Source organism: Perca fluviatilis, chromosome 7, assembly GCF_010015445.1.
Source record: "Perca fluviatilis chromosome 7, GENO_Pfluv_1.0, whole genome shotgun sequence".
Lineage (NCBI taxonomy): Eukaryota > Metazoa > Chordata > Actinopteri > Perciformes > Percidae > Perca > Perca fluviatilis.
The window spans coordinates 23,616,826-23,631,400 of record NC_053118.1 but is presented as its reverse complement, the minus strand read 5'-3'; the positions used below and the strand labels follow the sequence as shown (position 1 = coordinate 23,631,400).

Genomic DNA, 14,575 nt, shown 5'->3' with positions numbered 1-14,575 from the left:
AACAAGAACATAACCCTGGCGGTCAGACATTGTTACTGAGCCTATCTATCCGTGTTGTTTGTTTGCAGCTCAACTGCACGTCTAAAATGGTAACAACGGTTCCAGCTAATCCTGCGATGTGAAAGACAACAAAGGTGATTTCTGTTGATGAGATACATTCATCATAAGGTACTGATTTGACTTAACATTAGACCGAGCAGCCCTGCGGCAGGTTAGTTGAACCTTGACACACTGCACAGTGCACTGACTCCAAGTAAGAGACGCTTTGCATAACGCTTACATTTTAGTGTTAAATTAAATTAGTGTTTCTGCGAACGAAAGTAAATTAGAGTCACTGACCTCCGCAGACCTGAAGATGACATCTAAGAAAGTGATCGAGTTGTTCTACGACGTGGTTTCTCCGTACTCTTGGCTTGGCTTTGAGGTTTGTTTCTTACTTTTTTTATGTCAGCTTCACAGACACAGACTTAGTAAAAATAAAAATCAATCTTTTTACACGGACCGTGTGTGTTTACAGGTAATGTGCCGCTACAGACACGTGTGGAATATAGAGCTCAAACTGCGCCCTGCTTTTCTGGGTGGCGTCATGCAAGGAGCAGGTAAACAAACGTTGGTGGAAAGTATAACTAAGTACATTTACTCAAATACTGTATTTTAACTTTAGGTACTTTCAGATTTAATAATACAAAATATTATCAACAAATATATATATAATATATATATATATATATATATATATATATATATATATATATATAACATAATATATAACAATATATGATGTATTATTAAAGTTAACCTTTAATAATACATCATATTTTATTTGTTAAGATAAGATGCAACATAAAAGTGATGTACACATTAATGCATTAATAATTATAACTCAATAACATAATATTCCAAAAAATTGGCCATTCTGCATAATGAGTACTTTTACTTTTCGTACTTTAAGTCAGATATATTCAACAGGGGGTCCGTGAGTAAGTGAAAACATTTAAAAATGTTTTTAAAAGTTTATTTTTTCAACAATTAAAATATAAATAACATTTAATTTACACACTGAAGATAAGCTTACTATAGGTAAGGTAGCCACTATGGTAGCCATACAGTTGCTTTAATGCAACTTCATTTTATACAGTACATTTAGTAGGGGGTCCCTACTTAGTCTCTCTTTCAGCTAAGGAGTCCTTGGCCTAAAAATGTTGAAGACCCCTGCTTTAAGTACATTGTGATGCTAATACTTTAAGTTAAAGGTGTTGTGACGCGTTTTTTAGGCTACAACATTTTTCGTCACATACAGCAAACATCTCCTCACTATCCGCGAGCTGCCTGTCCCCTGAACACACTGTAAAAAAACGTGGTCTCTGTAGACAGTCCAGGCTCCACAAACGGCAACAAAAACAAACTGCGCCAACCGGCCCCACAAACCATAACAAACAGTGTTCCAGCCAATAACCGACAAGGAGTTGGTTTTTACAGTGTGTTCAGGGGACAGGCAGCTAGCGGATAGTGAGGAGATGTTTGCTGTATGTGACGAAAAATGTTGTAGCCTAAAAAATGCGTCACATCACTTAGAGCACCTTTAAGTAACATTGAAAGAATATCCGTGTGGACACTAGTACTGTTATATTTTATACAATATTTATCTTTCATGACAGGAAACAAGCCCCCTGGTCTGGTTCCAAACAAATTCCTGTACATGACCAAAGATCTGAACCGCTTGTCAGAGTATTTTGGTGTTCCCCTGCAGGCTCCATCTGACCCCTTTGAGGCCATGTTCCAAAAAGGTAAGCAGGATCTGATGGGATCCATGCTGTGATGTGTATTGATTAAACCGTGGCTGGGTTAAGTTGGTAATTCAGCTTTGCACCAAGACAGTGGTGGTACTATTTCTTTATTGAGCAAAGCTAATAATGCAGCGAGTTTCAGGTCTTCTGTTTTCTTCGCCTAGGCTCCTTGTCTGCAATGCGATTTGTGGCAGCAGTACAAGAGAGGGAGAAGGGTGGAGACGAGCAGGTGGAGCGGGTGTCCCGGGAGCTGTGGAGAAGGATCTGGAGTGAGGACAAAGACATCACTGCACCTACATCACTTTCTGAGGTACCAGTTTATCCAGCCTGGCGGTGTTTGAGAAGATTAAGTAGTACTGTTTAGTGTTGTGCTTGTCACATTGTTTGTTTGTGCAGGCAGCGATGAAAGCTGGATTGTCTGACAGCGAGATTAAGGAAGTGCTGAAGCTGTCCACCTCAAAGGAGATCAAAGACAAGCTGAAAAGCACAACACAGTGTGCACTTGATCATGGGGTCAGTTTTCCTTCAGGTCTCCTTTTTAGATTCAGGCAAGAGACAAGACATTACTTATGACCAAATTCTCTTTTATTGCATCTTCCCAGGCATTTGGCTTCCCCCTTGTGGTGTGTCACGTAAATGGAAAGCCAGAGGTGTTTTTTGGATCTGACAGATTTGAGCTCATGGCCCACTGCATTGGTGAGAAAAGTGTTGTACTGTACATCATTCACAAACACACATTATGTAAAAGTTGGGTTGGGTATCATTTGGGTTTTTTCCGATACTGGTGCTAAAACGATACTTTTAAAACGGTGCCGGTGCCTGAAACGATACTTAAAAAAAATAGGGTAATAGGGTATTTTACAGTAATTTTGAATGCACAACGAGGCTTACTAGTTTGAAGTGAACAGCTGCATACTGTTAACGTACTGCTGTTGGAATCCTCTACAGTGAAATACGGTCACACTTTACACCGTTTAGCTCTCAGCATTTTAACCGTGTTTAATCCAGCTGCTAGCTAACGGTAGGCTAACGTTACCTGCTGTCAAGTAAAGTGTTAACAAGCGTCACGTGCATCGATGCTCCTGTTGCACCTAACGTCTGTTTCAGAGCATCATAGAGCAGCGCAAAAGGCATTTAATTGGCACCGAAATGAGGTACCGAAATCTGCGTTACAATTTGGTCCGGTAGATACCGGTCGTTTAGGCGCTGGTGCCGTATTAGCACCGGGTTTCGGTACCCGACCCTATGTAAAAGTGACAATAGAAAGATTGAAGTGACACTTGACATAGCCTTAATCTACTGTAGCATTCACTGTAAGTCACCCTTGATAATATACATGATTTTATATAGAAATAGTGTCTGAGAATCATGCCCAATCTAATTTAGTTGTCTGTTTCAGGGGAGAGGTGGCTGGGACCTCAGCCTGACAAATCAACTGCCAAGCTGTGAGATACTGTATAAAGCTGCCTTCAAACACTGTTGGTGTGCTCATAGATTCTAATTTCAATAATGTCTTTGACTCTTCTAATTCTTCAAATTTCATATTTTCTGTGCCTTCTGAAACCAAGCAGTATATTTCCAAAAGACCTCTAATAACAAATAGTAGTGTAAATAATGTAACATACCATTCCACTGTTAATTATGTGCCTATTAAAAATAAACATTGACAACTTCCAGATGATGAAGCTGGTCATATTTTCAATTGAAATTCAGTGTTGCAGTTGTGTATTTGTTGCATTATGTAACTTGAATTTAATATTTTTAGCCATGCTAGTGGCGTGGCTCTACGGGAGGTGGAACGGTCGGTCCACCACTTTGGTACAGAATGAAATATCTCAAAACCTTGGCCAGTCAACAACATTCATAGTCCCAACAGGATGAATCCTAATGACTGGCGATCCCCTGGCTGTTCCTCTAGCACTACCATGAGGACATTGACATTTGTAGTTGTGGTGAAATGTCTCCATAACTGCTGGATGGATATCCAAGACATTTAGTGAAAGCATTCATTTCCCCATCAGGGTGAACTGTAATAACTGGTGGTAATCCTTTAACTTTTCATCTAGCATCATCATCAGGTAAAAAAAAACAAATTCATCCCCATCATCTTCACCTGTACTTTGTTAAGTGCTAATTAGCAAATGCTAACATGCTAAACTAAGATGGTAAACATTTCCTCCGCTTAACATCAGCATTTTAGCATCGTCATTGTGAGCATGTTAGCATGCTGACATTAGTATTTCACTCAAAGCAGCATTGTGCTTGTGCTGAACAACCTTACAACCGCTAAGATGTCATGCGGTGTTTGACAGTTCACATGATCTATACAAAATGTAAGGACTACATTTTTTTATGTCACCCCAATGATATTCTCATTGTTCTTAAATCAAGCAAATCATTGTAAACCCATTTGGGGCGGAGGCCTTTCTGGACAGGTTTCCTCCCACATTTCAACTCCATGCAGGTTCGGTGGATTGGAAACTAAATTGCACATAGGTCTTAATGTTAGTGTGTGTATGGTTGTCTGTTTGTGTTTGCTTTGTGGTAGACTGATGTGACATTCAGGGTGTAACCCTCCTCTTTACCAATAAGAGCTGGGATACACCCCGTCGATTGCAACACTAACCAAAATATATTTATAGATAATGCATTGTAATGGAAATTAGCTTGGATCAGATTCCCAACTGTCTCTTCAGAAACTTCCATTTTAAGTGCAAATATTTATAGGAGAGGAGTTACATCAAATGTTCTTAATGTTATTCATTTGGTTCCAAGAAAAGTCTGGTATATGTATAAGTAATTATATTAATTGCACTTAGATACAAATTTGAGGTATTTGCAAACGTGTACTTTTTCTTCTGCTACATTTGTTTGACAGCTACAGTTACAAGTTTATTTTCAGATAAAGATTTTACATAAAAAACTATAAATTATAAAACAATGCATTATTATACAGTATATTCAACCTGTGTTTCCAAATCTTTTTGGCTTGTGACCCATTAAAATCAGAGTCTAGTTCAGGCCCCCTGTTCAGATGTCTGTCCTATCTTAAAATTTTTATTTAAATTGTTCAGATGGTTTAATTTAAATCATTTAAATAAGTGTTTGAGGCTTAAATAGTTGGGAACCACTGGACTAAACTACCCAGTCGTGTATGTAGTTAAAACTAGCTGCACCTCAACCAGCTACAACAGTAATATTTTACAAGTAAAATATTTACTTGTAATTTATGTCACATTGTTGTATGGATACTTTTGCTTCTACAACCACTGTAATATTGCATTATCTTAATTGACAGTACACTTTTTATATATTTATATAAGATGTGGGATTATTTATCTACATTGCATGCTTGTAACCAGAAATAAATACAGTTTATTATTGTTGACTAAATACTCCAGAGCGGGCAAAGCTTGTCATACCAGTTCCAGTACAATGTAGGCCAAACATGCTTAACAAAAGGCCAGAACCAGTTTCCCCGAAAACAAAGAGGAGTAGCCGACATATGCCAACTTCAGAGAAAAAGCTAGTTACAGAATGTAGGCGAGCAAACAAAGGCAGGGCGAGAGTGTGGAGCGCCACAAACCTGATATCAGCATGATGCATCACTTCTAAAAACTGTGGAGTGTGACAGAAAGGAGGAAGAAGGAACTGCACAATACAGGAGAAGAGGGGTAAGCTATAGGCGAAGAGGGTGGAGTTAAGAAAACACACACACAAGGTGGAACATAGACAAACAGAGAGCAGAGCATTGGTCCCCTGAGCCGGACTTATCACCTGAGAAAAACAATACAATGAAGATCTGAGCAGCACGGCTGAACCCAGACAACACATTCAGCTGGGAGGATGTATGAAAAGTGTCTGACTGTGTAAAGGAGGAAAACATGAGCCTGAAATAACCAGATTGAACATTTTCTTTTGGGATATAACACACAACTGAAGGAGCTGAAGTAAGGATGTTTTACACTCCATGTCTTTTTTTTATTACACTGTCATGTAATATTTTGCTAAGGTTGCTCTTAGGTGGAGTGAGCTCATGTTTATGCATGCTGTTAATGAAATAATAGCTCTAACTGTTTATCTACTGTCTTTCTGTGACCATTGTGACATATGCTATCAGTTTTGAGTGTGCAAGCAAGTTCTTTGTTTGCCCTTTATATTTTCCCTTTGAGTGTGTACAAGCATTTATGGGTAAAAAAAAATGCAGATGAACAGGTTTAGAGATCTTGGATCTGACGTAAAAGGATGATCATGTGGTTGAAGATTTTCCCTGTGTGGCTGCATTTCTGTTCCTATACACTGCATTTAAAGCAGCTCTGAATTCAGATATACAGCATAAAGATTCCTCAGTTAGAAATGATAACATTTTATTTCTGTAAACAGCTTTGGTGAAGCTCATATTGTATTACTTAAGATTGACAAACGATCGAGGTCTGTGCTGTAGACCAAAAGGATCAAAGTTTTGTGTTACATAAGAAGATGGATTAAACAAAAAGCAATTTGGTGAGGTGTCAGAGTCTTTATTCTGATTGCCAGTCGTCTTTGGCAGGGAAAAAAAACATTTGGCATACATCAGAGACTGTGATACAACATCTGAAGTTCCTGGTCTCAGTTACACGTTCACTCAGACCCCTTCTCATGCTAGATACCTGGCAAGAGTCATGTTATTATTCACACATTCAGCCCCAGAGACAAAATGGCTTTCAGGACTACCACTGTCACTTTATGTGTTGTTTTTGTAAAAAGGAAATGTCCTTAAGCTATTACATAACAACTGTCTAGAAACCTACTGAATATGAAGTTTGCCTGTGAACGATGTATTAGGAATATAATAAAAAAAAAAAGGTCTTTTATCACATCTCTTTTTACATTTGACAGGATGTCTTCATTATCAGGCGCAGACGTCCAATGCAACAATGGAGATACTATCTGTGGTAGGTTTTAACAGCAGACAGAACTTGGGGAATTTGGCCACTAACCTGGTCTGGCCATTAGAGGCTTTGTCAAGTGTTAGGTTGACAGACGAACAGATGACATGACATACCAGCCCAGACTGTACAGACAAACATATCTGCCACATTGACATTAGTGTATCTGACTTGCTGAGTGATCGTAAAGATTCAGGTTTCCTTGTGTCTGCTCCTGTTTGCAGAGATCCGTGTATACGAGCAGGAGGTGATCATTGTGCCCATCTTGCTGCTGGCCAGCTTCCTGGTCACTCTGGTCTTCATTATCCTGCTGCGCTATTGTCCAGAGAAAGTCAATCGCATCCGTCCACAGGCCAAAAAGTCGGCCTCCAGGAGAGTGCTGCATGGCATCAATGGTAAGACACTGGAATAGACACAATTGTTAGCTGTTGTAGGAATTATTTTTGATCTACACTGTCAGCAAACAGTCACTAAGCTGATTCCATGTGTGTGTTTTGCTTTTTCCAGGAGGTGTAGTTAAGAGTCCAGGTTCAACTTTCTATGCATTCATTGTTTAGACCTTTTTAAACAAAATGACATAGGCACCTATACAAATATAAAAATCTGTAGTTATAAGCACTCAAAATATTATTATAGAACAATTAATTAAACTAAATAATTAAAGAAAAATGCAATAAATAAAACTACATTACAGGCTATTTACGTACATATGAAATTATTTAATCCTTAAATGATTTTAAACTTTTGTGTCTTTCTCATTTAAAGTCTGTGTATGCCTGTAAATGATTGTTTGCATTTCTTTTTACATTTGATTCACAGTTTTAAAAATGTCTTACAATAAAAAGTTTATGGTCATCAGACATAAGTGAAATACTGTGTGAAAGCCATCAGCACTTTCAACTGGTTTTCAGTAAGTTTACTATAAATAAAACATGCTCAGTGTATTCACAGTGTGGTATACTGTACAGTTGACAGTAGAACCAGCAGCATTCTTGTTTTTTCATTAAGCAAGGAAATGACAGATGACAAGTTTTAGAGTTTTAGCATCCACTGTATAATATAATTTCTCTCATGGGGTCAATAAGCACTCCTATGTACTATCTCAGTTTCAGTTAGACATATTTTCCAGCACTACACAAAGATAAATAGTCCTGTTTAACTGCTCTCATGTAAATCCTTGCATTTACCTCTAATGACAAATATTCTCTGTCTCCCTTTCATCTCTCCTTGGCTTTCTGTCCATAGCTCCACCAGGTATCAATGTCCTGGAGCATGAAAGTATCGCTCTGGACATGCCCGATTCGTACTCCACCTTCCACCCCCCGAACACTAACCCCTCCAAAAAACCCTCCATATTTGTGGAAACACCCTCTCCCCCGCTCAGCCCCCCACCACAGCCTTTTAAGCCCAGTTTCACTCCTATCGTCCAGCCCAGAGAGTTGCCCCGTCAGAGGCTGCCCGAGTCCTTCAACCTGGTCACCCCTCTGCCTGTTCCCTTCTCCCTGCACTCCGACTCCTCTGTGTCCCTCTACAGGGCCCGAATGGATAACAGGAACGTGGTACTGCGAGTCCTAAAGGGTGAGATGGTTAAACTTGAATTTAATGGAAGCTCTTAATTGTCTCATTTGATTTTGAGAACATGGTTTCTGTAACTGCAGTGTTACTCTTTCACTATTTTTCTTTTATCTCCCTCTCATTCTTGCCCTTTACAGACTCTGCTGATGCCACAGAAAGACACAACTTCCTGGGCTTTGCGTCCTTCCTGTCCCAGCTGGGACCACATCCCTTCCTGCCAGAACTTCTTGGTGTGGTCTCACTTCGAGCTCCTCTGATTACAGTTGTGGAAGAGCTGGAGAACAGAGACCTGCTCAGCTTCCTGTGGCGATGCAGACAGGTATATATTTTTATTACAGCGGGTATACTGCTGCTGTGTGATAACTCACTTTAAGCATCAAACCATATATTTAAAACAACAACAACAACAAAACATTCACCTGTCAACTTTGAAATGTTAATGTAATTTCTCTTTGTGTTTTTTTTTTCAGGAACATGTGAATCCTCCTTGTGAGATGACTGAGAGACGAATATTTACCTTGGCCAAACAGGTGGCCTCAGCTCTGGTTAGTATGCATACAAACATGTCCTCACCTCCCTATACACTGCACATGTCCACATATTTGACTTTCAAATCACTGACATACATTTAACCTGTCATGACCCAATCTTAGCATTGACTTGTTGGCAGGGTTTCCCTCCAAAACGCCTTCATCAAACCATGCACCTACCCGACAATCCCAAAAGGCAACATTTTGTATAATTGTCTCATTACTTTAAACAGAGAATGGTATTTATCTACAGCAATGCTGGCAGCCCTGGAGGCTTTACATAAGCTAAATATTAACATCAACATGCCACATAAAATTATTTAGAAAAAGGTTAAGGATTCACATTTTAAGCTGATGATGCAGTTAGATGAAAAATTATTCATCAAAGTTATTTCAATTCATCCTGAGGGGAACATGGTTGTCATTACCCATTATGGCGTGCACTTTCTTACATGCAGGCCCCTCCACCACAGTTCATAATGAGACCAGTTTCATATATGTACTTCATGTCGACAATGATGACTAAACTGAACTCACCTGCACAGGCGTGTGTGTTTAATCCTGAGATGCCACTTGTCTTGTTGCCCAATCAGGAGTTCCTTCACAGCAAAGATCTTCTCCACGAAAACATTCGTGCCCGCAGCGTACTGGTCACCAAGGACTTCACTGCCAAGCTTTGGGGCCTGCATGGGGTCCACACAAGGAAGAACCAGGGAGCCACTCAGAGAGATGATTCCAGCATGAAGAAATGGCAGGCACCAGAGCTGTTAGCCAAGAAACCTGCTAGTCAGAGCAGCGACATGTGAGTTTAATCTATTTTCATCTGTTATCTCTGGTATTTTCTGTCGTTGACAACCTCCAATACAATGCAATGAAAGACTATAACCATTATTTGCCTCTGTGCGTTCCTCTCTAGCTGGTCATTTGGCATCTTACTGTATGAAATGGCAACATTGGGTAAGTTGAAATTGAACTTTTTACCCATTTAAACGGAGTTATCTTATCTATCACTGTAATACAGTATCTCTGGTTATGTTAGGCAATTGTAGCTAATGCAAACCCATAAACACTTTACTTTATACCAATATTGGATTTTAATATGATTATTTTTTTATCAGTGTGGTGAAGTAATTATAAGGTATTCCATTTGCTGGATTAGCCAAAAAAGGGCCAACCCATCTGGCTATTTTATCCATAAACAGCTTCTTTGTTGATTTTCCAGAAAAGTTAATAACACAATATATATATTGATATTGCAATGTAAAAGTACATACACCTTGATACCATATCGCCCACTCCTACCTACAACATTTACTCTTTTCTCTCCAGGTGACGCTCCATATGCAGACATCTCAGTAAATGAGCTTCTGCAGTTTCATCAACGAGGGAAAAGTCTAAAAAAACCTTCCAACTGTTCCAACACGCTGTAAGTTTCCACTGAACGCTCCAGATAACACACAAGCACATCTGAAGCTGAGTGCTGTTTCTCCTCTAACAAATGTGCTGTAAATCTGTCTTTCAGATACTCCATCATTAAGGGTTGTTGCCAGTGGAAGGATCAAGATCGACCCACTCTGGCTGAAGTGAGCCACAAGATCCACTCAGGAGAGAAAAGTGCCTCTGACAAAGTCCTCAAGGTGTCTGGGACAGTTAACATTGAGCAGTACCTGAAGGAAGCAGGATACGGGGAAAAGAACAGCTACACTGTTTTCTGATCACTGCCTGTGCCAGCAAAATAAATTGCAATTTTCTCCCCAATGGTGCACTTCTCCGAACAATAAAAGTGTTCCAGACTTTTGCTTACTTGTTTTTGGGCACTGAAATTGTACTTTTAATTTAAGTATTCTCCTACTTCTGGGTCACACAGCATGAATGAGAAAACCTGTATGCTAAGTAAGTTGTCTACTTTTGGGAACCATTCATTTTCTTCTGATTAAGACCTCATTCATGTGTATGAGGGGCCGTCAGGGACATTATTCAGAATTACCTCTCGCACACACTACTGAAACGCTCTCACACATACAAGTGAAATGCTCTTATATATACTACTGAAACGCTCTCACACATACAAGTGAAACGCTCTTATATATACTACTGAAACGCTCTCACACATACAAATTGAAATGCTCTATATACTATACTTAAAACGGCTCTCACACATACAAGTGAAACGCTCTTATATATACTACTGAAACGCTCTCACACATACAAGTGAAACGCAACGCTCTCACACATACAAGTGAAATGCTCTTATATACACTACTGAAACGCTCTCACACATACAAGTGAAACGCAACGCTCTCACACATACAAGTGAAATGCTCTTATATATACTACTGAAACGCTCTCACACATACAAGTGAAACGCAACGCTCTCACACATACAAGTGAAACGCTCTTATATATACTACTGAAACGCTCTCACACATACAAGTGAAACGCTCTTATATACACTACTGAAACGCTCTCACGCGCAATCCTGAAACGCTCTCATACACGCTACTGAAACACTCTCATAAACGCTACTGAAACGCTCTCATACACGCTACTGAAACGCTCTCATAAACAGAGATGGCAAAAGTACTCACTTCCCGTACTTAAGTAGAAGTACAGATACTTGTGTTAAAAAATACTCTGGTAAAAGTAGAAGTACTGATTTAACTTCTTTACTTAAGTAAAAGTAACAAAGTACAGGCTTTGAAATGTACTTAAAGTATAAAAGTAAAAGTAGCCTTGCGAATGACAACCACTTTTTATGCAAAGCTACCTGGACCACACACGTTACTAGAGTGCAAGCTGAGAAACTTCAGTGGACATAAAAACCAGGCTCTTTATATGCCATTGTCTACATTTTAAATGGATGTCTGCCAAACATCACATATATGATTATTGTGACAGAGACTGGGACTCCAGCTTAATAAGATTCTGACTGAGTAGCAAGATATGAATTCAATTGTGATTCTGTGAGAATTCACAGATCCAGTTTCTCTTTTTTAATCGTCCCCTTAACATTTAAAGGAATCTACATGTATGTGTGTGTGCTCAAATATAGAAAGAAAATAAAGGATACAATATGAATTACTAAACATAGATTAATTAAGAAGATCCCCATACTGTTAGAGTTACACAGCACATTGGCCAGGAGTCATACTTGATGCCTCCTAGCCTATCTCAAACATCTCTCTCAGATAAGGCCAGGGATGATTGGGAATGTCTTGCTTGTCTGCCTAACTCTGGATTCTCCGTTTTCTTCATTTTCAATCATGTCGCCGCCATACTACTAGTGCTAACGTTACCACCATCATGCTGCAATTATTTGCCGCAAATGAATGCAGAATGCGTCGAATCTGTCGAGTCGTCTTGTAGTGGTGCGTTACATGCAACGTAGCCTACAGTATATTCCCATCCAATTAGATTGAATTCGGTATTGATCACGTGAAAATAATAACGGTAACTCCAGTGAAATTATTTGAAATTTGCTAGTGAGGACTAGATTAGGACCGTATTTAAAGCTGATGCTGGTTTCAAACTTCGCCCCCAGGTGTGTCTGTAAAACACGGACAACTTCTCTCTTTGATGCTTGGGAAAGACGTTGCGTGTAGCAACGTGAAACCTAGCTAACAGGTGAAGAACACAAACAACTAAATCACTACCTACTTTAACTGTGCAGGAACTATACACCAATACAACAACAGGCTTACATTAACTGACAACATAAGTTATACGACTTACAGTTCTCAAGGACGCACACACACCATCTCAACTGATTATCCTCCGGACAGCAGTCTCTCTTTCTTTTTTTCTCACTTTTTTCTGTGTGGCGCACGCACCCGCTCGCGGTGTGAGGCGCGTGTCCGCGCTATTCTCCGACATTACTACCTCTTGTACAAAACTAAAGTAACGAGCCAATTTTTAAAATGTAAGGAGTAGAAAGTACCGATATTCGTGTTAAAATGTAAGGAGTAAAAGTAAAAAGTCGCCACAAAAAAAAATAGTAAAGTAAAGTAGAAATATCCGAAAAATCTACTTAAGTACAGTAACGAAGTATTTGTACTTCGTTACTTCCCATCTCTGCTCATAAACACTACTGAAACGCTCTCATACACGCTACTGAAACGCTCTCATAAACGCTACTGAAACGCTCTCATAAACGCTACTGAAACACTCTCATAAACGCTACTGAAATGCTCTCATATACACTACTGAAAAACTTGCTTACACGCACAACATTTTGCATAAACTACAAAAAAGCTTTACCAAATACTAGTAAAATAGTGCTCATATAGCTTGCCCTTAAGGGTCAGATGTGATCATGGTAAGGAAAATATAAATGTTGCCTGTTTTATGTTGGAAAGAAGATGATTGAACAGTGTTATTACAGGTTTATCAGTACACAACCAAAGGATTGAGAGAATATGGGCAGAACTCAATGGTGTTGTATCTAGACACTTTATAAACATCTTTAACTTCATGGAGGAACAGGGTGTACTGGATTCATTGAATGAACTACATTTATTTTGTCTGCATTATTTTTATTTACCAAGGATTGAAAGAGCAGTAACATAATTCATCAATCAATCAATAGAACCACCATGACCTCTCCACACCAGGGGGGCAGACACCTCTCCAGCTGTGGCATTCAGGTGTCATTAATAATGCAGGAATCCATCCAGCTCTAAACAGCATTTTTGATGCTGATAACTACTATGGCATTGATGAAGAAGGGCCATTACCTGAACTTCAAACCAATAATAATGTTGTAATTCCAGACATAGATGTAACTATTAATGAGACCACAACTAACATTATTCAACAAGTAAACCCACTTGAAAAATGATGGGGACCATGGAATAGATGTTTTTCTTCACTTCGTATCTTTAGGGACGCCGACTTATTAGGAATTTAGCTATATTACGAACCCCCCAGGTAAGATTGTCGATACATACCCTTTCATCTCCGGTGCGTAACGCTGTCTGACGGTTCCAGCATTAGCTTAGCCTAGCACAGATCCTGGAGGTACCTGGTTCCAACTAGCCTGCTGCTCTGAATTAGACAAAGTGACAATAAATAACACGTTCCTATTTACATGTTGTGATTTGTATAGTCACAACATGTACAAAAAACAACATAACATGAGACACAGCCGTCTTCTAACAGTAAACAAACCGGGAACTATATTCTCAGACAGGCTTGCTGCGAGCATATCACTCCGCCCAAGTACTATATTCTTCCGCCTGAGAATATAGTTCCCGGTTTGTTTACAGTTAGAAGACGGCTGTGTCTCATGTTACGTTGTTTTTTGTACACGCTGTGACTCTATAAATCACAACATTTAAATAGGAACATGTTGGTGTTATTTTGTCACTTATTCGGAGCAGTAGGATTACTGGAACCAGTTACCTGATGTTCTGTGCTGGCCTGATGCTGCTGGAGCCGTCAGCACGCACTGAGATGAGAAGGGTATGTATCGACTTGTCTAACTCTGGGGGTTACGGTGAATAAGCTAAATTCCCAATAAGTCGGTGTGTTCCTTTAAGTGAATAGCATAGGAGTTATGTTAAGGTTTGTTAAAATGTTTTCTTCACTTGTGCAGTGTATTCTGTGAATTAAAGTTTTGTTAAAAAAAATAAAAAAAAAAAAAAAAAAAAAAAAAAAATAAAAAAAAAAAAAAAAAAAAAAAAAAAAAAAAAAAAAAAAAAAAAAAAAAAAAAAAAAAAAAATTAAAAAAAAAAAAAAAAAAAAAAAAAAATTTACA

The 14,575-nt window shown here is 39.0% G+C and overlaps 2 protein-coding genes across 6 annotated transcripts; both read left to right on the top strand.

Annotated features, from left to right (window-relative positions):
- The first annotated feature begins 1 nt into the window (after position 1).
- On the top strand, positions 2-3,468 carry LOC120561967 (glutathione S-transferase kappa 1-like). Of its 3 annotated transcripts, none has more exons than XM_039805326.1 (8): positions 2-134; positions 348-424; positions 518-599; positions 1,659-1,787; positions 1,952-2,097; positions 2,184-2,300; positions 2,390-2,483; positions 3,187-3,468. In XM_039805326.1, exons 2-8 carry the CDS (start codon positions 356-358, stop codon positions 3,234-3,236), a joined length of 687 nt encoding a protein of 228 aa, XP_039661260.1. In that variant the 5' UTR covers positions 2-134; positions 348-355; the 3' UTR covers positions 3,237-3,468. The 3 variants fall into 3 exon arrangements, with proteins under 3 accessions (XP_039661260.1, XP_039661259.1, XP_039661258.1); XM_039805325.1 differs by having other exon boundaries at positions 2-253; XM_039805324.1 differs by having other exon boundaries at positions 2-424.
- A 1,427-nt stretch (positions 3,469-4,895) lies between these two features.
- styk1b (serine/threonine/tyrosine kinase 1b) lies at positions 4,896-10,623 on the top strand. 3 transcript variants are annotated; one of them, XM_039805322.1, is made up of 10 exons: positions 4,896-5,461; positions 6,666-6,721; positions 6,940-7,110; positions 7,961-8,293; positions 8,428-8,609; positions 8,761-8,835; positions 9,414-9,622; positions 9,737-9,777; positions 10,150-10,246; positions 10,343-10,623. In XM_039805322.1, exons 2-10 carry the CDS (start codon positions 6,667-6,669, stop codon positions 10,533-10,535), a joined length of 1,356 nt encoding a protein of 451 aa, XP_039661256.1. In that variant the 5' UTR covers positions 4,896-5,461; position 6,666; the 3' UTR covers positions 10,536-10,623. The 3 variants fall into 3 exon arrangements, with proteins under 3 accessions (XP_039661256.1, XP_039661255.1, XP_039661254.1); XM_039805321.1 differs by having other exon boundaries at positions 4,896-5,737; XM_039805320.1 differs by lacking the exon at positions 4,896-5,461 and having other exon boundaries at positions 5,755-6,721.
- Positions 10,624-14,575: the final 3,952 nt, after the last annotated feature.